We start from the raw sequence: 26,559 nt of genomic DNA, 5'->3' as shown, positions 1-26,559 counted from the left end.
ATTATAAAACACTTTATTCTATAAATATTCTTTTGACATAAATATTTAAAGCATTTAAATTCAGAGTACAATAAAGATATTAATGAAATAGAATACTGTAAACGACTGAAACAGTGGATAGTAAACAGTAATAAAATCAGTCGGACTGAAAATAGCGACTGAAAACAGTCGACTGAAAACAATCGCTAGTAAAAACAGTCGAACCAAAAATAGCGACTGAAATAGTCGATAGTAAAAAGTAGTCAATTACTGAACAGTCGATAGTCGATTTCAGTCGATTGTTCCCAACACTAGTCATATATACAAAGTAAAATAGGGTTTAGTACAGATTTTAAAAATGTATGAATATGTTTCTGAGCAAACAATATATTGCAACGGTATTATAGTTCCATGTTTCTTATTATGTTCTTCCTGTGTAAGAATTTCCCATTTTTGAGTAGGTTTTCCAAAGTCATCTTGAACTTCCTTGTTATCATATCGTTATTTAACTGACTGTTGAACTTGTTTATTTGTTGACAATATTTCCAAAACTGGATATATTTCATAACTCAATTTCCTTTCAGTTAATTAATTAATAAAAAAAGCAAACATTATAAAACACTTTATTCTATAAATATTCTTTTTACATAAATATTTAAAGCATTTAAATTCAGAGTGCAATAAAGATATTAATGAAATAGAATACTGTAAACGACTGAAACAGTCGATAGTAAACAGTAATAAAATCAGTCGGACTGAAAATAGCGACTGAAAACAGTCGACTGAAAACAATCGCTAGTAAAAACAGTCGAACCAAAAATAGCGACTGAAATAGTCGATAGTAAAAAGTAGTCAATTACTGAACAGTCGATAGTCGATTTCAGTCGATTGTTCCCAACACTAGTAATATATACAAAGTAAAATAGGGTTTAGTACAGATTTTAAAAATGTATGAATATGTTTCTGAGCAAACAATATATTGCAACGGTATTATAGTTCCATGTTTCTTATTATGTTCTTCCTGTGTAAGAATTTCTCATTTTGAGTTGGTTTTCCAAAATTATCTTGAACTTCCTTGTTATCATATCGTTATTTAACTGATTGTTGAACTTGTTTATTTGTTGACAATATTTCCAAAACTGGATATATTTCATAACTCAATTTCCTTTCAATTAATTAATTAATAAAAAATCAAACATTATAAAACACTTTATTCTATAAATATTCTTTTTACATAAATATTTAAAGCATTTAAATTCAGAGTACAATAAAGATATTAATGAAATAGAATACTGTAAACGACTGAAACAGTCGATAGTAAACAGTAATAAAATCAGTCGGACTGAAAATAGCGACTGAAAACAGTCGACTGAAAACAATCGTTAGTAAAAACAGTCGAACCAAAAATAGCGACTGAAATAGTCGATAGTAAAAAGTAGTCAATTACTGAACAGTCGATAGTCGATTTCAGTCGATTGTTCCCAACACTAGTCATATATACAAAGTAAAATAGGGTTTAGTACAGATTTTAAAAATGTATGAATATGTTTCTGAGCAAACAATATATTGCAACGGTATTATAGTTCCATGTTTCTTATTATGTTCTTCCTGTGTAAGAATTTCCCATTTTTGAGTAGGTTTTCCAAAGTCATCTTGAACTTCCTTGTTATCATATCGTTATTTAACTGACTGTTGAACTTGTTTATTTGTTGACAATATTTCCAAAACTGGATATATTTCATAACTCAATTTCCTTTCAGTTAATTAATTAATAAAAAAAGCAAACATTATAAAACACTTTATTCTATAAATATTCTTTTTACATAAATATTTAAAGCATTTAAATTCAGAGTGCAATAAAGATATTAATGAAATAGAATACTGTAAACGACTGAAACAGTCGATAGTAAACAGTAATAAAATCAGTCGGACTGAAAATAGCGACTGAAAACAGTCGACTGAAAACAATCGTTAGTAAAAACAGTCGAACCAAAAATAGCGACTGAAATAGTCGATAGTAAAAAGTAGTCAATTACTGAACAGTCGATAGTCGATTTCAGTCGATTGTTCCCAACACTAGTAATATATACAAAGTAAAATAGGGTTTAGTACAGATTTTAAAAAAGTATGAATATGTTTCTGAGCAAACAATATATTGCAACGGTATTATAGTTCCATGTTTCTTATTATGTTCTTCCTGTGTAAGAATTTCCCATTTTTGAGTAGGTTTTCCAAAGTCATCTTGAACTTCCTTGTTATCATATCGTTATTTAACTGACTGTTGAACTTGTTTATTTGTTGACAATATTTCCAAAACTGGATATATTTCATAACTCAATTTCCTTTCAATTAATTAATAAAAAAAGCAAACATTATAAAACACTTTATTCTATAAATATTCTTTTTACATAAATATTTAAAGCATTTAAATTCAGAGTGCAATAAAGATATTAATGAAATAGAATACTGTAAACGACTGAAACAGTCGATAGTAAACAGTAATAAAATCAATCGGACTGAAAATAGCGACTGAAAACAGTCGACTGAAAACAATCGTTAGTAAAAACAGTCGAACCAAAAATAGCGACTGAAATAGTCGATAGTAAAAAGTAGTCAATTACTGAACAGTCGATAGTCGATTTCAGTCGATTGTTCTCAACACTAGTAATATATACAAAGTAAAATAGGGTTTAGTACAGATTTTAAAAATGTATGAATATGTTTCTGAGCAAACAATATATTGCAACGGTATTATAGTTCCATATTTCTTATTATGTTCTTCCTGTGTAAGAATTTCTCATTTTGAGTTGATTTTCCAGTCATCTTGAACTTCCTTGTTATCATATCGTTATTTAACTGATTGTTGAACTTGTTTATTTGCTGACAATATTTCCAAAACTGGATATATTTCATAACTCAATTCCCTTTCAATTAATTAATTAATAAAAAAAGCAAACATTATAAAACACTTTATTCTATAAATATTCTTTTTACATAAATATATAAAGCTTTTAAATTCAGAGTACAATAAAGATATTAATGAAATAGAATACTATTTAATGCCTTACTAAACCAATACTGAGACATTTACTTCAATATATATGAGTGACTGGGATCGTACAGGATCCTAAGTACAATATTTAGAGATATGACTTCATATTTATAACATACTGTATAAAAAAACACATTTTAAAATTGGTAGCTAATATTTCATTTATAGTATGTTTTAACTTTGTCATTTTTAAGAATACTAGTTTCTAGAGTCCTCATTCCTTAGGCCCCATTTTTCCATCTTTCGGTCCACCAGGTCCCTTACGACCTCCAGGTCCCCTAGGTCCACCAGGTCCTCTAGGGCCACCTGGTCCTCTGCCTTCCAATCTGGATGGTTTTTCCGGCGCCTCTTCGATTTCTTTGTTATCATTATTGGCATCTAATTGTTGTTGCCACATACTCGCATAAATACCATCAGTCTTAGCTAAAAGTTCGACATGGCTGGAAGGAAAAGCGAAATTATTATTTATTAACTAGATATTCGTACGAACAACCAACCTTCCTCTTTCCACAATTATACCGTCCTTCAGAACAAGGATTTCATCGGCGTGTATGATGGTGGACAGTCTGTGAGCCACAATAACTGTCGTCCTGTTGATACACATTTTATTCAAGGAATCTTGAATGTTTCTTTCAGTGTGTGTGTCCAGAGCGCTGGTAGCTTCGTCGAGAAGAATGATGTTGGGCGCCTTCAACAATGTCCTGGCTATGGCTACTCTTTGTTTCTCCCCACCACTCAGACGTAGTCCTCTTTCACCAACCTACGACCAGAAATATAATGTTACACGCAATCGATATAAAGAATTAATGAGTATGAGAAATTATCATATAAGTAATACAATGAAATATTTAATTATTAATTTATTAATGCTTACGGCAGTCTCATATTGTTGGGCGAATGTCATAATCCTATCGTGAATATCAGCACCTTTGGCAGCTTCAATAACTTCAGCATCATTCGCAGTCACTCTTCCATATTTAATGTTATATCTGTAAAGTGTTAATTATATTAGGCATCAAAAGTAAACATCAATATTTTTGACATATGTGAGTGTTGTTTATATATACATAATTATTTTGTCTGTGTGTATGTCATTAAATTCCTTGAAAACGGTTGGAATGATTTTGACGAAATTTTTTATGTGGGTCTATAGTCCTTCCAATAAATGCAACAGTCGACTGGCAAGGTTATGGCCTCTATATTATGGAATACGCATCTAATAATTTTCATTGACTACCTTGAAAAAGGAAAGACCATCTATAACGACTATTACATAGCGTTATTGGGCTGTCTGAAAGATGAAATCGCCGAAAAACGGCCGTATTTGAAAAAAAAGAAAGTACTGCTTCACCAAGACAATGCACCGTGTTACAAGAAAGTGTAAACGATAGCAAAAATCCATTAATTGTGTTTCGAATTGTTTCCTCACCCACCGTATTCTCCAGACCTGGCCCCCCAGCGACTATTTCCTGTTCTCAGATCTCAAAAGAATGCTCGCCGGGGTGAAATTTTCGTCGAATGAAGAGATGATCGCCGAAACTGAAGCCTATTTTGAAGCAAAGGACAAATCGTACTACAAAAGTTGTATCGAAAAGTTGGAGGGTCGTTATAATCAGTGTATCACGCTTGAAGGGGCTTTTCAATTGACCTATTACAACGGTTGCAAAATAAAGTGTTGCATGCCATTGTCCATGCTCCATACTATGTTCGAATGAAGTGATACAACGTGATATTCTTCTAGAACCAATAACGAGTGTAATTCAACGTGTTTGTGTGAAGTACTGCGAAAGAGGGTCAGTGCATTCCAAAGTACTCACTAAGCAGCTAAATATGCGAAGTGACAGTGAAGTGAGTAGACTAAAACGACTGACACCACCCGATCTGTTTATTGGACATATATAAACTTTAGAATAAGCTTTATAATAAGACTAATTAATTAAAATAGTATTTTATACGACAGATCACTTAATGAAGTCATCAATATTTTTGACATATGTGAGTGTTGTTTACATATACATAATTATTTTGTCTGTGTGTATGTCATTAAATTCCTTGTAAACGGTTGGAATAATTTTGACGAAATTTTTTATATGGGTCTATAGTCCTTCCAATAAATGCAACAGTCGACTGGCAAGGTTATGGCGTCTGTATTATGGAATATGCATCTAATAATTTTCATTGACTACCTTGAAAAAGGAAAGACCATCTATAACGACTATTACATAGCGTTATTGGACCGTTTGAAAGATGAAATCGCCGAAAAATGGCCGTATTTGAAGAAAAAGAAAGTGCTGCTTCACCAAGACAATGCACCGTGTAACAAGTCAGTATAAACGATAGCAAAAATCCATTAATTGTGTTTCGAATTGCTTCCTCACCCACCGTATTCTCAGATCTCAAAAGAATGCTCGCCGGGGTGAAATTTTCGTCGAATGAAGAGATGATCGCCTAAACTGAGGCCTATTTTGAAGCAAAGGACAAATCGTACTACAAAAGTTGTATCGAAAAGTTGGAGGGTCGTTATAATCAGTGTATCACGCTTGAAGGGACTTTTCAATTGACCTGTTACAACGGTTGCAAAATAAAGTGTTGCATGCCATTGTCCATGGTCCATACTATGTTCGAATGAAGTGATACAACGTAATATTCCTCTAGAACAAATAACGAGTGTAATTCAACGTGTTTGTGTGAAGTACTGCGAAAGAGTGTCAGTGCATTCCAATGTACTCACTAAGCAGCTAAAGATGCGAAGTGACAGTGAAGTGCGTAGACTAAAACGACTGACACTACCCGATCTGTTTATTGGACATATATAAACTTTAGAATAAGCTTTATAATAAGATTAATTAATTAAAATAGTATTTTATACGACAGATCACTTAATGAAGTCATCAATATTTTTGACATATGTGAGTGTTGTTTATATATACATAATTATTTTGTCCGTGTGTATGTCATTAAATTCCTTGTAAACGGTTGGAATAATTTTGACGAAATTTTTTATATGGGTCTATAGTCCTTCCAATAAATGCAACAGTCGACTGGCAAGGTTATGGCGTCTGTATTATGGAATATGCATCTAATAATTTTCATTGACTACCTTGAAAAAGGAAAGACCATCTATAACGACTATTACATAGCGTTATTGGACCGTTTGAAAGATGAAATCGCCGAAAAATGGCCGTATTTGAAGAAAAAGAAAGTGCTGCTTCACCAAGACAATGCACCGTGTAACAAGTCAGTATAAACGATAGCAAAAATCCATTAATTGTGTTTCGAATTGCTTCCTCACCCACCGTATTCTCCAGATCTGGCCCCCAGCGACTATTTCCTGTTCTCAGATCTCAAAAGAATGCTCGCCGGGGTGAAATTTTCGTCGAATGAAGAGATGATCGCCTAAACTGAGGCCTATTTTGAAGCAAAGGACAAATCGTACTACAAAAGTTGTATCGAAAAGTTGGAGGGTCGTTATAATCAGTGTATCACGCTTGAAGGGACTTTTCAATTGACCTGTTACAACGGTTGCAAAATAAAGTGTTGCATGCCATTGTCCATGGTCCATACTATGTTCGAATGAAGTGATACAACGTAATATTCCTCTAGAACAAATAACGAGTGTAATTCAACGTGTTTGTGTGAAGTACTGCGAAAGAGTGTCAGTGCATTCCAATGTACTCACTAAGCAGCTAAAGATGCGAAGTGACAGTGAAGTGCGTAGACTAAAACGACTGACACTACCCGATCACTTAATGAAGTCATCAATATTTTTGACATATGTGAGTGTTGTTTATATATACATAATTATTTTGTCCGTGTGTATGTCATTAAATTCCTTGTAAACGGTTGGAATGATTTTGACGAAATTTTTTATGTGGGTCTATAGTCCTTCCAATAAATGCAACAGTCGACTGGCAAGGTTATGGCGTCTGTATTTTGGAATACGCATCTAATAATTTTCATTGACTACCTTGAAAAAGGAAAGACCATCTATAACGACTATTACATAGCGTTATTGGACCGTTTGAAAGATGAAATCGCCGAAAAACAGCCGTATTTGAAGAAAGAGAAAGTGCTGCTTCACCAAGACAATGCACCGTGTTACAAGTCAGTGTAAACGATAGCAAAAACCCATTAATTGTGTTTCGAATTGCTTCCTCACCCACCGTATTCTCCAGATCTGGCCCCCAGCGACTATTTCCTGTTCTCAGATCTCAAAAGAATGCTCGCCGGGGTGAAATTTTCGTCGAATGAAGAGATGATCGCCGAAACTGAGGCCTCTTTTGAAGCAAAGGACAAATCGTACTACAATAGTTGTATCGAAAAGTTGGAGGGTCGTTATAATCAGTGTATCACGCTTGAAGGGACTTTTCAATTGACCTGTTACAACGGTTGCAAAATAAAGTGTTGCATGCCATTGTCCATGCTCCATACTATGTTCGAATGAAGTGATACAATGTAATATTCCTCTAGAACCAATTACGAGTGTAATTCAACGTGTTTGTGTGAAGTACTGCGAAAGAGTGTCAGTGCATTGCAATGTACTCTATAAGCAGCTAAATATGTGAAGTGACAGTGAAGTGCGTAGACTAAAACGACTGACACCACCCGATCACTTAATGAAGTCATCAATATTTTTGACATATGTGAGTGTTGTTTATATATACATAATTATTTTGTCTGTGTGTATGTCATTAAATTCCTTGTAAACGGTTGGAATGATTTTGACGAAATATATTATGTGGGTTTATAGTCCTTCCAATAAAACAGCCAATGCAAAATCATGAAAATTTATAATGCAATGTTGCCACGTAAATTTAAGTTTCGTTTATTTCGACTCGGACCAAAATATACTAATGTAACTAAAATAATGAAACAAAAATAAAATATAATTTAATTTAACATTACAATATGATGGTCTAATGCACTGCATGCTAATGACTTGCATTCGTAGTTTTATTGGAAGGATTATATGTGGATTCGTATGGATTCCACATGTGGAACCTGATAGATGGCGCTGTGATAGGGTTCCGGAATTTTTTCTATCTCTTCTATATTTTTCGTTTAAAAGAACAACAAAATCACTAATTGGAGGTTATTATGATCATATTTGTTTTATTGTCAAAATTAATTATTTCATCCAAATGAAAAGCCATTCTATAAGGTTGGGAGAAAGTATTTTCGGTTTTCTTAATAGATGCCTTTAATGTCGCCTAACTTTAGTAATAATTAGTCAATAAAGCCATAATATAGCGCGTTCTAAAGGTAACAGTCACCACAGAACATCTTGGATATAAAATAGTGTCCTCTGTTCACTAGATCAAAAGTTATTGCGATTTGAATATGGGAAAAAAAGGTTCCTCAACAAAATTATGAATTTAAAAAAATCCCTCAAAATAAATTCATCGAAACTTACTTTATGGTGTTGTTAAACAGCACAGTTTCTTGAGGTACCACCCCAATAATGGCTCTCAGGGACTCTTGGGTAATTTGCGTCTTCACGTCATACCCATCAACCAATATAGAACCCCCCTCCACATCGTAGAACCTGAAGAGCAGTTTCATGACGGTACTTTTACCACTGCCAGAGGGTCCAACCTACAAAAATTCGTCTATTATACTGTGGAGATTATGATAATCGTCATCATCATCTTACCAGAGCAACTGTTTTGCCTGCTGGCACCGAAAAACTAATGTTTTTCAAGATGATCTTCTCTGGGGTGTATCTGAACGTGACGTCTTTGAATTCGATAGTACCGCCCTTGGGAACTAAAGATGTGGCGTCTGGAGCATCAACTACTTCTTGTTCTTGTCTAAGAAGATCGAACATGTTCTCCATATCCACAAAATTGTTTTGAATTTGTCTGAAACGCGTCGAAGAATATTAAAAAATAGTTTGCATGAATGTAGCTGAATTTCATTGATCAGGAATCAGATCTACTTCATCAGCGCGTAAGTGGTTGTGAGTTTGTTGACATAGACCTTTAACTTCAAATAACTCCGCAAAAATAAATCAACTGATTTTATATAATCAATATTAATATATTTTATCTTTTGAGAACCTTGTGCATAAACCTTTCAGTAAAGTTGGACATCTATCGTCCACAATCGCCATTTCTGAGTCAAATTATCATCATTTGTGAATTTTTAAATCAAAAGCTTCAATATGAACATTTCCACCTAAATTGCAACCGCTACTCTTAAAAACATATTATGAAGCCAATGCTTGTAAAGAAGATGTTCAGGTCGAAGATCAGAATAGCGATGTCAGAAGATTGGTAAAAATTCAGAAAAGAATTGAAGAGTTTATTTCAGTCTAGAGTTATCTAGTCCAGAAATTTGAAAAGGTCGTTTTTTTTTATATTTTCATAGTTTAACTTAAGGGAATAAAGGAATGGGTCTTCTTAAGACGAATGTTCACGCCAAATTTCAAGTGAATGGGTTCAACACAATGCAATATCATACAAATCGCCCCGAAAAAAGTATTTTTCGAAAAAAATAAGTTTAAAGTTTCGTCTATGAATGCCTATTCGTTTTATTAAAACAGCTATAGCGCTGATTGATTAAAAATGATGATGATTTAAAATATCCTTTTAAGGATATATTCCTAAAGCTGAATCCTTTATGGAGATATCAAACAAAGTAAAAAAAGAATTGAAACTATCCCTTAGAGTGTATTTTGAGTATAATTTGCCGGATATAGAATATGACAATTCGACGATTCAATTAGTCGCGCCGAAACATTAATCGAAAGAAATCATCAGAGTTATAAAACGTACTAACTTTATCAATGCATTATTGTGACTAAAACATATCCCAGGCCTTTGGAATGTGGTTGATGTTATCTTGATCCCAAAACCTGGAAAAACGCATAGAGCTATATCACCGCCACCAGTAATACTTAAGGTATTTGAAAAACTCCTGGTGAAAAGCATACAACCCATTATAGACAGTAAAAAAACCCATACCTACATATAACTTTGGGTTGCTAACAAATATTCGACAATTGACCAGGTGCATAGAATAAAAGATGAAATTGAAAAAGCCTATGTAGTTAAAAATGTATGTTCAAGTATATTCTGAGATGTAGCACAAATCTTTGATGACGGCTTTGTTCATAAGTTACAGAAAGTGTTACCAAAACAACACACTGAGCTATTGACATCTTGCATTACAGCCAGAATGTTTAGAACCAAACAAAAGGAAGACTAATCTACGATAAAAGAAGCTAAGGCAGGTATACCACAAGGAAGTGAATTAGGGCTAATTCTTTACGTACTTTACCTACAACACATGTGATATACCACAAATGGAAATACATTTGCTGCAAAATTACAACAGACAAGTAACAATAGAGATAATTGGATCCAAATAAAAAAAATTAAATAAAGTAAACGTGTGCATGTACAATGCTAATGCTAAACAATAAATAATACTATCATTCCATATAGCAACAACGCTGCATCTAGTAATAAATGCTGATACAAAACTTCGTTGGAAAGAACTCACAAAAAGAAAAGGAAAGAGGAGTTAAAATATAGTAAAATCTATTGGTTAACTGGAAGAAAATCACCATTATAGGTACATATGAATACATTGCTATTACACAAGCAAGTATTGAAACCTAACAGGTCAATTGAAGAGTCCCCGGCCTGACACATAGATGGCGCTACTAGAATTAAATCCATATGTTTTTCTAGTTATGAGTATAAATTTAACAGCTGTCGAGTTTGTTATAGTATTTTGAGTGAAGCAATTTTTGTTATTGTGAAAAAAATTGATAAAAAGGAATTTCGCGTGTTGATAAAATATTGCTTTTTTAAGGGAAAAAATACAGTTGAAGCAAAAACTTGGCTTGATGTCGAGTTTCTGGACACTATCCTAAGAAAATCAGCCGTCAAAAATTGGTATGCTAAGTTTAGACGTGGTGAAATGAGCACCGATGATGGTGAACCTAGTGGGCGCCCAAAAGAGGTTGTTACAGACGAAAGCATTAAACAAATCCACAAAATGATTTTGAATGACCGTAAATTGAAACTGAATGAAATATCAGACACTCTAAAGGTATCAACTGAACGTGTACATCATATCATTCACAAATATTTGGGTATGAGAAAGCTCTGTGCAAAGTGGGTGCCACGCGAGCTCACTTTTGACCAAAAACAACGATGAATTGATAATTTGGAGCAGTGTTTGAAGATGATCAAGCGTAATAAACCCGAGTTTTTGCGTCGATATGTGACAATGGATAAAACATGGCTCCATCATTTCACTCCGAAGTCCAATCGACAGTCATCTGAGTGAACTGTATACGCTGAGCCCTGTTTAAAGCGCGGGAAAATGCAACAGTCCACTGCCAAGGTTATGGCGTCTGTATTTTGGGATACGTATGGAATAATTTTCATTGACTACCTTGAAAAAGGAAAGACCATCAATAACGACTATTACATAGAGTTGTTGGACCATTTGTAAGACGAAATCGCCGAAAAACGGCCGTATTTGAAGAAAAAGAAAGTGCTGCTTCACCAAGATTGCTTCCTTACCTACCGTATTCTCCACATCTGGCCCACAGCGACTATTTCCTGTTCTCAGATCTCAAAGAATGCTCGCTGGGGTGAAATTTTCATCAAAAGAAGAGATGATCGCCGAAACTGAGGCCTATTTTGAAGCAAAGGACAAATCGTATTACAAAAATTGTATCGAAAAGTTGGAGGGTCGCTATAATCAGTATATCACGCTTGAAGGGACTTTTCAATTGACCTGTTACAACGGTTACAAAATAAAGTGTTGCATGCCATTGTCCATGCTCTATACTATGTTCGAATGAAGTGATACAACGTGATATTCCTCTAGAACCAATAACGAGTGTAATTCAACGTGTTTGTGTGAAGTACTGCGAAAGAGTGTCAGTGCATTGCAATGTACTCTATAAGCAGCTAAATATGTGAAGTGACAGTGAAGTGCGTAGACTAAAACGACTGACACCACCCGATCTGTTTATTGGACATATATAAACTTTAGAATAAGCTTTATAATAAGACTAATTAATTAAAATAGTATTTTATACGACAGATCACTTAATGAAGTCATTTTCTATATGCCGTGAATATATAATAAAAACATAAATACTTATTGCAAATACTATTTTAGTATAAGGGTAATAAAAAATAAAATTGAAACAACCAAAATTACCTATCAAAATACTCGATTAATTAATTATTAATTATTTTCTTTAACTTACCTATATTGCATTCCGAACATATTTAATGGAGAATACAATTGCACAATATAAGAAGCAAACAAGACGTAATCACCCACTTTTAAGTCTCCACCTTCGACTACATGATAGGCGCACAACAAACTGCCCGCCAACAAACCCAAATTGGCGATCATATTTTGAGCAGAACTCATCATATTCATGGTTACAGTAGATTTCCATTCTTCAACCTAAAATAAAGCTTATGTTAAGAACGCACCCGAAAAAATACTGGCAAGCATCTAATCTACTTTGTACTAATGTGAAGGAGTTAAAGGCTGTGTCACATTTTATAATATGAACTGTTGTTGTGAAGGTTTGGAGACTAAGACTTATCCCATTGGCTAATTAGACCAAGGAAATATATAAAAACAATATTGTATTTTTATTTACCTAAAGCAAAGACTTCAACAAGGACAACTTAGTTTATTTGATAACAATCGATCAAGGAAGTAACGTTTGCTCGTGTTATCTTGTATGTAAAAAGAATTGTTTGTTGATAAAAAAAACAACTCGTGACAAGAAGTTACTCATATAGTTCAAAGAAGAATCTTTGATAAACTCAGTAAATTAAAGTTCAAATAGTTTCAATATACAGCTTATTGTCCAGATCTAGCACTCTGCGACATATTGCTTCTCATATTTTTTACCTTTTCCTGAATTATAGCAGAAATGTCAAGAAAACTCGCGTATTGACATCTGATACTTTAATTTAAAAATAATTCTTCAAAAATAATGGAAGTTTGGCAGTCACATTCTGAACATTTCGTACAAAATATAGTGTTGGATATATAAATAATTGGGTGGGTGCGCCTACAGCTGACGTCCTTTGACGATGTATATATGGTTGCATTGCCGATTAGTAGTTTCCTGTAAATTATAATAAAGGCTACGGCGCATGCTCGTACTAATGCCATCCGGACAGGATGAAGATCCCGCCATCTTGATTCATTCTGTGTCGGGGCTTTGACCGATATGTTTGTCGAAATAAATATAGGGTGACTCAGTTGAATCCAGTGTTTTAATTGCCCAAACACCTTCACCAAATCGATTCTACAAAATTGGTTCTAACAATAGTTAAAACAGATAATGCACGTCATTAAAATGTATGACATCAACACGTCTTAATTTTGCCGCATAAAATTTGACTTTTAGTTTACAGCGTTTGCCAGTTTATGATTTCTAATTGTTATTATGGCAAATCGAATTTTATAGACTGAATCATTTTCTTGAGTTGTTCTAAGAGTTGATGCGGCAACATTGCAATATTTCTACGTCACAAATATCCATGACGCATTACTAAAAACTTCGAATAGACTAATGTCCTTTATGTGACCGTCAAAAATCACAGCTCGTCGATCATAGTAAGTGAGAGGCATTCAAAATTCAATGGATATATTGAATTAGATTATTTTTTCCAACTAAAAAGGAAAAGTCTTCTACGAAAAAAAAATTGAAATAAGGATTTTGACAGGGATAGAATTTAATTTTGTTTGTTGAAGAATATAATCGAAGATAATGAAAGATCAGACAATGTGTCCAGTTAATATGTTAAGTTTGAGGTGTGTATAATTACTGAATGATTTTAAAGATAAATGGATATTTGTGGACTAGACCCAAGAAAGACGCCACCTAAAGAAGTACACCTAGAACTCTACTTTATGGGTGGTGTGGTGTGATAGAAGTATAACTTTGATAAATAAATTATATTTGTTATCTTACATATAGTTTTGTTTTCTGTTTTTCTTCTTTCAAAAGTAATCATATAAATGTTAACGGAAAAATGTTAACTTGAGTTTGAAGGAAAATGTTCGATTAATCTGTGAATTTATGATAATTGATTATATTTATATTATATTCTTCAAATATACGTATAATTTACAAGAACTGGCAACGACGCCTGCCGGGCGTTTCAAGAATTAGACTCTTGTTAGATCGGTCACATATCCTGACTCATCAGACAGCATTGTATCTGTTTTTAACTAAGAGAAAATGGGAAGGAAAGGTTCTCTTCGGGTTTAATACGTATTTCATATTTTTACAAATTGTGTTTTGCAATATATTCGACGTCATCTATAACGCGCATTAGCTGTTTTATTGGACGGGATCAATTTTTTATTCATTCAAATCGTCTGTTAATTTTGGGAAACCCTTTATAATTGCGCCCTTAACAGTAGCGGGTATCAATTAAAATTAGTTGTTTTTCTTGATTTTTTTTTCCATTTTAAATGATTTAATTTTAGCGAAGTACAATATTGCAATATATATTCCGTTGATCCAATATATACGTCACTGGGTTCCTATACGTATCTTGTTTTTTATTTTCCATTGGTTCTATTATTAGAACGACATCTGTTATTTGTATTTAGCCTTTAAAAATCCAAACAGAACATCGATGTCGAAACGTCGTAATAAATCTAAATATCAAGTTTGGAAATATTAAACGAGTAACCTTGCTGGGTTAACGTAACATAATAAAACACGAAGGAATCTTGTGATATAACCTCTAAATCCTGTGTTAAATACCTTACTGAGGTGCCGTTAATCCCAGTAAAAATAACCTAACATTCTCTGTTATTAATCTCTGTGCGATATTACAATGTTTTATACGATTTGTCACATCTAGGTACGTCTACGATATGTATAAATTTAAGAGCGCTATTGAAATGCTTTCGACAAATTGTACTCTTTCGGATGGAACAATGATTCTCACTGTTAAACCATAGTAAGATGTTGATTCCTAAAATAACATAATGTTAACCGCCCGAGATATGTTAATATTAGTAATCATTATCTTACCACTATGAAGAAAAGATCATTAGCAGCGTATAGCCGGCGGAGTAAAGGATGATTGCTTACCTGGTAATTGACGATGGCCTCTTTGAACGACTCCACCTCGTAATTCTCGGCTCCGTAATATTTAACCGTTTCGAAATTCAACAGGGAATCGACACTTTTGGCTCTGGTCGCGTTATCGGCCAGATTCATGCGTCTTCGAAATTTCGATCTCCATTCGGTAATCAGTACCGTAAACACTAAATAATGTTTAATTATTATATAGAAAGACTCTCCGATACGTTGCCGCCTTACCTATATAGAAAATCATGGTAACTCCGATTATTAGGCCGAATATATAATTGAAGACTGTGAAGAAATAGATAATAGCGATTAATAGATCCGCGATGGTGGGTCCCAGAGAGAAGACGATGGTTTGCAGGAGGCTGTTGATACTCTCCGTTCCTCTGTCCATGATACGTAGGACTTCTCCCGTTTTCCGGTTCAAATGCCATCTTAGTGAAAGACTATGTAAGTGTTTGAACAGTTGTACCTACAGAAAAAAAAATTTTTAATGGTCATTCAATAATTCTCTTGATATTCGATTCAATAACTTTGCTGTTCAATAAAGTATGAACAAGATGGGGATAATATCCAAAGAAAATTTAGAGTTTCTCATTTTCAAGGAACATTCTCAACACTATTTTGGCTAAATTTAGTACCCCCTAGTAGTACCCTTGGGTCACTCCTGTATCTCCTTTAAACTGCTGATATCCTAACAACAAAAGAAACAGTATTTGGAACATTTGCTAACTGTAGTAACTGTAGAAAAAGTATAAGAGATAGTCAACAGGCTTGATAAATGAACTAAAGACTGAAATGAATGTTAATTTTGTGCTGAAGAGAAAAGCCCAAAAAGGATGTCCAATTTCTCCAACAGAATGAGCGAAATACCTCGACATCCTTCTTGATGCCTACCATCAAATTGGAAACATCACTTTAGTCAAAAAGCTGAACAGGTTAGAGTCAAAATTAAATTACTGCTTAGTCGAAAAATACTCACAACTTGACTTGAAATTAAGGAGATTGATCTATCATTAAATAGCGATGCCTATTTGAACCTATGTGGTCTAAGTATGGGAGTATGTAACATCACTGATGCTCCACGTATTCCCCTTACTCAAGATAAACTTAAAAAGTTTTCAAGGAAATGGAAAAATTAGTAACAAAGCAACCAAGGTCATCAAGAAAGTCAACTGAACGCTTTTCAGCCACAAGCAACATCTTGTTTACAATTTGATAAAGTTTATTTTCCTCTTAGGGAATACGTAAATAAGAAGAACTGCAAGTACGAATGCAACGAACGAATCCAAAATTCAAGATCTTGCCCGAACTGTAAAACTTTTATGGCTGTAACCAAATAGGACCAGCAGACCAAACACACGTTCACGATTTTGTGAAATTTTCTCTAGCATGTTGATCTCCAAGAGAGATGACATAACTAGGTATAAAACCTATTGTCAAAACTTGATAATTGAGGAAGAACGATTATATTTTCGGAAATGATAATAATTTGGATATGTCCCTTGAGCTCAGATTAAAAAGCGTATAAGCAACTCGTCGAATAAATGGAATTATCCACATTTCTTTAACTATTTTTGAAATTCATTCGAGCAATAAAATAACAACATTAGAACCTAAAAAGAATGTTTGAAAATACGAATTATTTTCGAAGTTACGACTATTTTCATGACGTGTTATCTCTTAACGTCTGAGTCGCTTCCATAAGCCCCTTATACCCCTATATACTTCACTCAAATATATTTAATTTATTAATTTGGACTCTTGTTTCGAAGTATCAAGTGTACCGCAAAGTCATCACCGGTTTTTTGTTCGGAAAAACTACATCATTTTCAAGAAAATGGAAAAATATATTTATTTATTTATAATATTGGCCATTTGATTCTATACATCTTACCTATCTTTCAGGAAATTTATGGATGCCATGCCAAAAAAACTGTTTGTGGTGCTCTACAAGCGTGTGTTCCATTGATGGATAAAGTTAATAGTCCGACGGGGCCAGGTTTGGAGAGTACGGCGTATGCGATAATATGTCCCCTCCGAGTGCTTTCAATGCTTTCTAGGTTTTGCTTTATGAGCTTGTTATCGCACTTGAGCTGTTAAATCACTTCACCGTAGGCCTTCGGGCCCATTCTCGATGTTTTTCGATCAAAACTTGGTTCAAATTAATCATTTGTTGTCGGTAGCGATCATTTTTAACTATTTCGACAGGTTTCAACAGTTCGCAATACTTCACGTTACACTAATCCCACCAAATATAGAGCATTGTCTTGCGACCAAAACGATTGGGCACAGAATCAGATGATAACTATGATTTTTTTACGCTTTTTTGGTTTTAAAAATAGATCCGTTTCTCATCATCCGTCACTATTCAATGCAGCAATAACCTCCAATCATACATTTGCCTGTGATTCAATTGATGTGGGACCCATCTTCCCATGTTTTGGATTTTCGCCATTACGCACAATCGGTCACTAATCGTTTCTTGGGTAACATTTAAAGCTTCTGATAATTGTTTATAAGTTTGGGTTGATTATTCATCCAATAACTTTTGCAGTTCGCATCTTCAAACATTTTCGGTTTACCAGAACATTCTTTGTCGTGCACATCGAAATCACCACTTTGGAATTTTCGAAACCACACCTCACATGTTCTTAAGGTGTTACTTTCGAAAATATAACATGTATAGCTTTTAAGCTTGATGGTATAACCCTCCATCCAAAAATAAACCAAAAAATGTAATTTAAAATTTAAACAAAAGACATATTTTAAAATTAATATGTCTTTTAAGTGTATTGAATGAAGATCTTATTAGATTAATTATTAATTATCAGACAATTAAAATATTTATTGTTATAAACCATTTAAAATGTATGTAGTATGGGAATATGTACATATCAACATTCCAAGACACTCAAAATCTGTATGTATAATTGGTTACATAAGCTACTGATACTTGTTATTGAAATGTTTATCAATTGATAAATACATAAATTAGAATATTACGTATGCCTTCATACATATTAATCAGTTAAGTGATGGAAATCAAGGATTTCTAAAAATCGGAGGTATTTTAATATAGTTAATCTTTCGAAAATGGTCTGTATTCTAATTAAATTTAAACCGCATCAAACCGTAATTATCTAACATTTATCGTTATTATTGCTACAAGCTACCGTAAAATTGTTATCGAGAGCCTTGTTTAGTTGTCGAAATAGTTGACGTTAACATAGCAGAGATCCGCGGTGATATTAACATTTTTTAAAAATAAAATATGTGTATTCAAAACAAGTATGCTGTTGCTAAATATTGACCGAAATTTATCGACATTTTACTGGGAATGAACTTGACGTTTCGCTGCCAACGTTTAAATTAGTGTCAGAGGTTTAGGACGTTTACCTCTTTGGTTTCATGTTGCAACGCGTGATGGTTAATCTAGCGACAAGCAACAACAAATGATAACTCCATTGTTGAGACAATAACATTGGGACACTAAATAAAAAAATAATAATGATGATTTGGCCGAATTTATGTGTTTATAAAAAAATAGTTATGACCTGTTAACCATAGTTAGACCATACCATGGTAAAACACATTTTTTTAACAAAATTAGTTTTTTTATTCAACATATTTCACTTCAACGGTGATACACTGATTATAGCGACCCTTCAACTTTTCGATACCATTTTTGTAGTACGATTTGCCCTTTGCTTCAAAATAGGCCTCAGTTTCGGCGATCACTTCTTCATTCGACGAAAATTTCTTCCCAGCGAGCATTCTGTTGAGATCTGAGAACAGGAAATAGTCGCTGGGGGTCAGATCTTGATGGTCCTTCCTTTTCAAGGTAGTCAATGAAAATTATTCCCTGTGCATTCCAATCTACAGACGCCATAACCTTGCCAGCCGACTGTTGCGTTTTCCCACGCTTTAGAGTGGATTAATCGTATGCAGTCCTCTCAGATGACTGCCGATTGGACTTCGGAGTGAAATGATAGAGCCATGTTTCATCCATTGTCACATATCGACGCAAAAACTCGGGTTTATTACGCTTGATGATCTTCAATCACTGCTCCTAATCATCAACTCGTCGTTGTTTTTGGACAAAAGTGAACTCGCGTGGCACCCACTTTGCACAGAGCTTTCTCATACCCAAATATTCGTGAATGATATGATGTACACGTTCAGTTGATATCTTTAGAGTGTCTGATACTTCATTCAATTTCAATTTACGGTAATTCAAAATCATTTTGAGGATTTTTTAAATGTTTTCGTCGGTAACAGCCTCTTTTGCGCGTCCACTGCATTCACCCTCTTCGGCTCATTTCACCACGTCTAAACTTAGCATACCAATCCTTGATGGTTGATTTTCCTGGGGCAATGTCCAGGAAAACCAGTGCCCCAGTGCAGGGGAAACTCGGCAAGGCATTAATTTTTTCCTTTCAAAAAGCAATATTTTATCAACACGCAAAATTCCTTTTTATCCATTTTCTTTTTTTTTATTTTTCACAATAACAACAGTTGTTTCACTCAAAATGCTATAATTCACAAACTAATGATCCGACAGCTGTCAGATTTATACACGCATCTTTTGAGGGTTAAGGCTAACTAAAAAACATATGGATTTAATTCTAGTAGCGCCATCTAAATGGCTTCATGGACATGGCAATTTGAAATGGCTAAATGGTTTGGAAGAAATCCATGAATTGGGCTTCAAATTGCTTCCTCGTTCACCATATTCTCCAGATATGGCCCCCAGCGACTATTTCCTGTTCTCTGGTCTCAAAAGAATGCTCGCTAGGAAGAAATTTTCGTCGAGTGAAGACCGTGGTGATCGATCGAAGCTGAGGCCTATTTTCAAGCAAAGGACAAATCGTACTACAAAAATGGTATCGAAAAGTAGGAGGGTCACTATAATCGGTGTATCACCCTTGAAGGGAATTATGTTGAATAAAAAACTTATTTTGCAAAAAAATTTGTTCAAACTATTTTATTGTTTTCTCATTAATTTATTTATGTGTACAATAATTTTCTGCATTGTTGGTAATTAAAAACAAGGCAAGGAATCATTTGAAAGAAAATGATGATTTGCGTATAGTAAGAATATTAGTCCTAGGATAGCCGGACTCGTACAAAAGATGTAAGCTCAGAAATCACGTTAATACTAAATTTAGAGAAGTTTATCCTAAAAATATTATATTATTATTATTTCTTTTTATATATTTCCTATTAAGTTATAAATTAATTAGATATAATTTCAGATTGATTACATAGTGGTCCTTGGTAACAAGAATAATATAAAAGTGGCCCCTGACCAAGAAAAGGTTGCGCATCCCTGCCCTAGAGAGTTTTACTGATCAAGATTTTTTTGTACGAGATGAACAGAATTCGCTGAAATGTTCACCGGTTTTTACCTAATACAGTAATTTCGTATACCTGTAAGTCATCTACATATTAAATTTCATTTAAATTCAACGAATAACGTTCGGAAAAACTTTTCATCGAGCCAATGTATAATTTTCCACAACCTCTTAAAATAAATTATCAAAAAAAACTGCTATTTTTTTTACATCTAAACATGGCTAATATCATGCAACTACAAGTTAAATACAATAAATACGACCTTGTCGTAATGTTCTCCCTCATTTGAAGTATATGACCTATTTACCCAATCAGAAAGTTCACAGTTGGTCATCGGTTTGTCGTAACTTATTTACACCCAATACGGAGAAGTTTCCATTTTTAAAAAATCTATATTTTAAAGATATTTGATATTGTGCCAGATAAATTAACACGATTAACATAACTAATTAATGATTCAATGTTAATTAATAACAAGGAAATGTAAAAATTGGAATTAACAAAAATTCGTAAAACTCTGGAAGTAGTTAATAGATTGACTTGACGTTTTTACATAACATGGCATTTTAATAGCAAAGTGTTTTCTTTTACACGTCGTAAATTAATTATTGTTTTATTTTGAACAAAATTTTTTTGACTTAATATGTGTTTTCTGGGTTAATCTATGTTCCCTAGAATAGTTTTATTTACTTCCTTAATTATTTATGTTAGACTAAACAACAGCAAAACGTTGTTGGATTTAAATTGCAAATACATCAACGCATTGTCTAATTGTGTACCGGAAAATCATTACCGGTTGTTCTAACAGATTTATAACTCCTTGAAAATGTCAAGTTTCGTGCCCGAAAACGTGCATTAGCGGCACACATTACATTTCTTATTTAAATGTGCAAGACGTTCTGGTAGGCCGAAAAAGTTTAAAGATGGGAAACTGCCAGAGTTATTGGATGAAGATTGGAAACTCATTGTCAGAAGGCTTAAATGTGGCCCAAGAAACGATTAGCGACCGACTAGGAGTAATGGGGAAAATCCAAGAGATGAGAAGATGGGCGTCACATTAATTGAATGATAGAAAATCGTCTGTGAAATGCTTCTTCAAAAGTATGATCGGAAGTCATTTCTGCGGAAGTCACCTGGCGAAGGATCGCAAAACAATGCTCTGTGTTTGATGGGACCAGTGTAGCGGGACTCAATAGTGATCGCTATCGACAACAAATGATCAATTTGAATCATGTATTGATCGAAAAACGTCTAGAATAGGCCCAAAGACACGGTAAAATGAGTTTACAGCATGATAACGCGCCGTCTCATAGAGCAAAATCTGTCAAAGAAACGTTGAAAGAACTTGGATGGTACACATTGTCGCACCTGTCGTACTTTCCAGACCGATGGCCTCCATAAATTGCCTGAAAGATTGGCAAGATATATAGATTCAAATGGCCAATATATTGATTAATTTTTTTTAATTCTCTTGAAAATTATGTAGTTTTTTCCGAAAAAACTCACAGCCTGAACTGGCAAAACATCTACCGGCGATCATACGACAAGGTTTAATTCACCAACAATCAACGAAGAGACTATTGTAATTGTCGGAAATGTATTAGGAAGTTCGCTGGGTCATATAGACTATATAATAAGAACATATTATTGAAAGGTTAAACTTTGAAAATATAGACTACTCTTAGAATACTCCACTAATGTTACGGTTTTGCCTGCAAAATTGTTTTGGACAGAACAGGAAATATTGTTTGACCGTCCCCATAAAATGCTGCAAATTATTTTCAATACCTAACCGATTACCCATGTAACGCCAATTATTATACGATAAAAAAAGTCCCTATCAAATATTACTATCTATTTCAATTTCCTGTTGAATGAGGCAAGCGCCTCTCTCAACCACAATAAACACTCGAGCGTTTTGTTTGTTTTTGTCTTCAACGAATCCATTGTTATAAAACAATTGAATAATTCAGAATTGTGTACTTAAGATTCACGATCGTACGACAAAGTCTATTACAATGACGCAGTTTTTATTTAAATGATAGTAAATCAAACAAAGATTAAGTTTACCTGGACTTCTTTGGTGGTGTATTGCTGTACCCGAATCCACAAGAACGATCTGAAGTTATTTAAGAATCCCATACCGCCACCTCCGCCGCCCTGCAGGAACCTCAGGGTAACGTAGATCACGATGTAGTCCCATCGGAATGTCAGGGCTTCGTTAGTGACAGGAGTCAATGAATCGACTGTAAATAACAAGAAAAAATCAAGTATCAGTAGTGTTCTAAGGTCGAAATTGAAAAGATCTGTTCAAATTCCACTCCCAACATTGTTTGGTTCTTAGTATTAACCAGTTTTGTAGATATATAATGGATATATAACATTTCAAAGATATTTACTGAAGAGTTTTCGCTAGTATCTTTTGAATACAGTTTAAATCATTGTCATCGATTCATAAATGGCAACATTTTCACCGATATTCAACGCAGTTATTAAAAACATTTTTCCAATTTTTCCCAATCTCTTTAGACAATCGAAATATGACTTTTAATAGAAGACAAACGCAAATTTCCGCAGAGAGACTAAAATAATAAATGAACCAAAGTCAAAAGTGGTGGAACAATCACTAAATATTAATTTTTGAATGTCTGAATGAAGCTTCAAATGTCAAGAAGCAAAAATAAAGAAAGAAACAAAAAGAAACCAACCAAAAATTAGAAGTTTAAAAGTGTAAGTAAACGTGATCTATTTTCTATAAAAGAGCTAAGAATAGTATGTCACATAAAACGAGTATGATACAATTTGATGATTTTGACCACCAAATTATTTTGACACAAAAAGGTATGAAAATGCAAATTAAGTAATTCAATTCAAAAAAAATAATAATTAAATCCAGATTCAGTTATATATCAGAAATATAAATCGCATGACATAATATTTACCTAATCTAATTTATCAATATTACAACACTTTTATATTTTTACTGAATTACAAAGATAAGTTATGAATTAAATGATCTTGACATAATTCACAATATAACCCCAATTACGGTCATTCAATAAACGTCACAATGACATTACGATATTTGACATATATACCTAAACATACTGATATCAAACAAATTAATAAGTTTTATATTAATATCTTACCAATTTTTTTGTTATATATGGGAATATAGAGATTGATAGCTCTTCCACATACTAGAAGTAAGAGACAAAAAATAACTCGCACTTGCAGTATGAGCGACTGTCTGGGCCACAAAAACGGCGAGAGGGTTTTGATTTTCTTATAGAGACCTCGCCAGGTTGATACATTTTCATCGTGCTTGGCCTGACAACAATAGAAGATCAAACGTTGAAGAAATAATGATTTTATAGTGTTGTACCTTAAATTTTAGTTTGACGTTGATATTTTCGAATTGAACTTTGTCTTTCTTGGGTGCTGTTGGATCAGTTGCCTTTTCTCTTTGTCCATTTCTGTAAAATAAAAAATATTACAAACGATTTTACATAGTTTTCAGTTAAACATATTCTTTATTCCGTTTAAACTATAATTACAATTACAAGACAAAGTATAAATTGTACCATTAATAATTATAAAAATAGATAAATTTCGAAATACAACACATATATTTTGAGTTTAAATACAAGCTGTACAAAAATTCTCAACATGTCAGGATGGCCGAGCGGTCTAAGGCGCCAGACTCAAGGTTTCCTTGCCTACTTTGTAGGTTGAATGAGCGTTCTGGTCCTCTCTGAGGGCGTGGGTTCGAATCCCACTTCTGACAAAATATTTTTTTTATTTTCTACATGATTTTAAAAATTTAGTTGAAAAATATACGATATATACTTTAAAGCTGTTAAAATATTGTATAAAGTTATAAAGCATTAATAATCTACTCACTGATCGAACCCGTTACCAACTACATTACTAAAGTTAGCATCTCCACGACCTCCTGGGCCTCTATGACCCATCATTTTTACTACCGGATAGAAAAACCGTGAAAACAACGAAACGACAGTCGACGAAAAACTGAAATTTTGCTTGAGAATCCAGAACATTAAAAGACCATGTTGATTGTTTAAGGATTTAGGAAATAAGGTAAACAAGACTTTTTGCACTTTTCATTCATTAAATTTAACTATGACTCTTCTTTCTCATTGTTTAACCTCTTATCGGTCTATTGTGTATGGGAATTTAGCAAACAGAATGTTAATTACTATGTATAAAAGTATATTGTGTATTAATATAAAATACACATATTCTAAATAATTGGGAACATTAATGTTTGGAGGGCACATTTAATGAATGTCTTGACAAATGAGTATATCTTAAGTATACTGAATTTTGTTAAAGCACACAATTATTTCTCATACAATTTAATAAATCATTAATAAACCAAACAGAGCAAAAGTAACTTGTTTAGAGCCACTAGATTGTCCGAATGTCATTATAGTTAATTCCAGAAACCTAAATTATTGCAGACAGGTGACTAATTGTGGTTAATTTGAAGGTTTTCATCTATAAATAATATCTATGAAACATTATACTGTACTATTATATAAAAGACGGAAAATTAAAAAGACAATATGCGACTTTCCACAATAGGATCAAAAATAAATAAATATTAAAGTTTTATATTAAATTAATATTTAATATTAAAGGAAATTAAACAAATATAAATATAATAAAACTAACTTATTGAGATTCACTGGTATGAGCTAATGTCATTATTGACAACTCCAGAAACGTCATCTACATATAACTCACATATAATTTGTTTTGTTTGACGTTTTGTATAAAACGCTATTTAAAAGTAATATTAAAAAATATTTTCAATAAAAAAAAGACGAATAATAATGTTTGTTTCAAATTATTTAATATAACTACACAAGTTATTTATAATTATTGAAGTTTAAGAAAAAGGACGGCCTATACTTGTATAAATGGATAATGCAAAATTTGTATATAATCAAAAAGACGTAAGTATTTTTCAGTCATACACTTTAATAAATTTTCTTTTGTAATTTAATAATTATTCGTATATTTTCTGAATTTATTAATTGATTAACCGTAGCTAAATATAAAACAAAAATAAATAGAAAGTAAAGGAGATAAGATCATCAGTTATCTTTATTTCACATATATTTTTCGCTTTTTTTAGTACGCCTACGTTTTGTTTAAGAATAATTGCATAGACATTAAGTAACAATTCATTTAAATAACGTTTTTTGTTGATGTAAATATAGTTACGATAATATGCACAAGATTGATAAGTATTGTGTATATTAATTATGACTGCCATTAACATCTGGGAGATTTTTTAAATAAATAAAAATATATTAATATGTATTCGTAACATTATATTATAAAATAAAATAAGGGAATTAATTATAATTTTGTAGTAAACAAAATCAATTTATTTATATGCTGATAGGGTAACATGTAAGGATTTAAACTTTTGTTGAAAAGGAAACATACAATGCATGATTAATCATCAAAGGTTGTGATAGTATTTATTTAAAACCAGATTTGCACTTCAAGATAATGGGTGTGTTATGTATATAAATATAATTTCAAATATATGTTTGATTTGTTATTGTAATAGTAAAAATGAATGAAAAATAAGTATTTATAAAAATAGTATTTATTATAAAGTAAATGTATGCTAATATAAATTAGAAAATATATTAAGAATATTTTATGGCCATTTATTTTAAGTACAAAAAGTGTTTTCATACAAAATAAAATGAATCACTCTAAAACTAGCCTACTTACGTTAACAAAGCTATTTGGACGTCTGTGTCTCTCCCACCTCTAGGCCCGCCGCGCATCATTTTGGCATTCGATCCAAACTAAACAACCGTACGTGGTCTAGCGACGTAATGATTAACAATACGAAATGAAATATTGAAATATTCGATATAAGTGTTTCACTAAAAATGTCGATAAGATTAACATTGTTTAAATTGCGGGCTGCTCTCTTGTACAATTAGGCGGTGCATTCTTTGTTATTAAATACCCTAAAGAGAATTCGCTCACGTATTGGCTCTTGTGTTAC

At 33.0% G+C, this 26,559-nt stretch overlaps 1 protein-coding gene and 1 non-coding gene across 9 annotated transcripts; one reads left to right on the top strand and one right to left on the bottom strand.

The window, feature by feature from the left end:
* LOC143192677 (ATP-binding cassette sub-family B member 6) lies at nt 1-26,559 on the bottom strand. 8 transcript variants are annotated; one of them, XR_013004859.1, is made up of 13 exons: nt 26,277-26,559; nt 23,884-23,974; nt 23,648-23,828; nt 22,569-22,744; nt 15,375-15,612; nt 15,144-15,319; nt 12,270-12,475; nt 8,685-8,892; nt 8,445-8,626; nt 3,906-4,020; nt 3,529-3,791; nt 3,033-3,471; nt 1-95 (listed from the first exon to the last, which is right to left on the bottom strand). XR_013004859.1 is itself a non-coding variant. In XM_076398157.1 (12 exons), exons 1-12 carry the CDS (start codon nt 26,333-26,335, stop codon nt 3,246-3,248), a joined length of 2,121 nt encoding a protein of 706 aa, XP_076254272.1. In that variant the 5' UTR covers nt 26,336-26,559; the 3' UTR covers nt 2,936-3,245. The 8 variants fall into 8 exon arrangements, 2 of the variants coding, with proteins under 2 accessions (XP_076254272.1, XP_076254270.1); XR_013004858.1 differs by lacking the exon at nt 1-95 and adding an exon at nt 1,176-1,860; XR_013004860.1 differs by lacking the exon at nt 1-95 and adding an exon at nt 1,176-1,271.
* TRNAL-CAA (transfer RNA leucine (anticodon CAA)) lies at nt 24,170-24,285 on the top strand. The gene is made up of 2 exons: nt 24,170-24,207; nt 24,241-24,285. It is a non-coding gene; the product is annotated as a tRNA-Leu (tRNA).

This window comes from Rhynchophorus ferrugineus, unplaced genomic scaffold (genome assembly GCF_030347505.1).
Source record: "Rhynchophorus ferrugineus isolate W39M unplaced genomic scaffold, kcgeb_rfMv2 rfM3, whole genome shotgun sequence".
Classification (NCBI taxonomy): Eukaryota; Metazoa; Arthropoda; class Insecta; order Coleoptera; family Curculionidae; genus Rhynchophorus; species Rhynchophorus ferrugineus.
The sequence above is the reverse complement of the archived record's forward strand: the minus strand, read 5'-3'. Positions and strand labels throughout refer to the sequence as shown.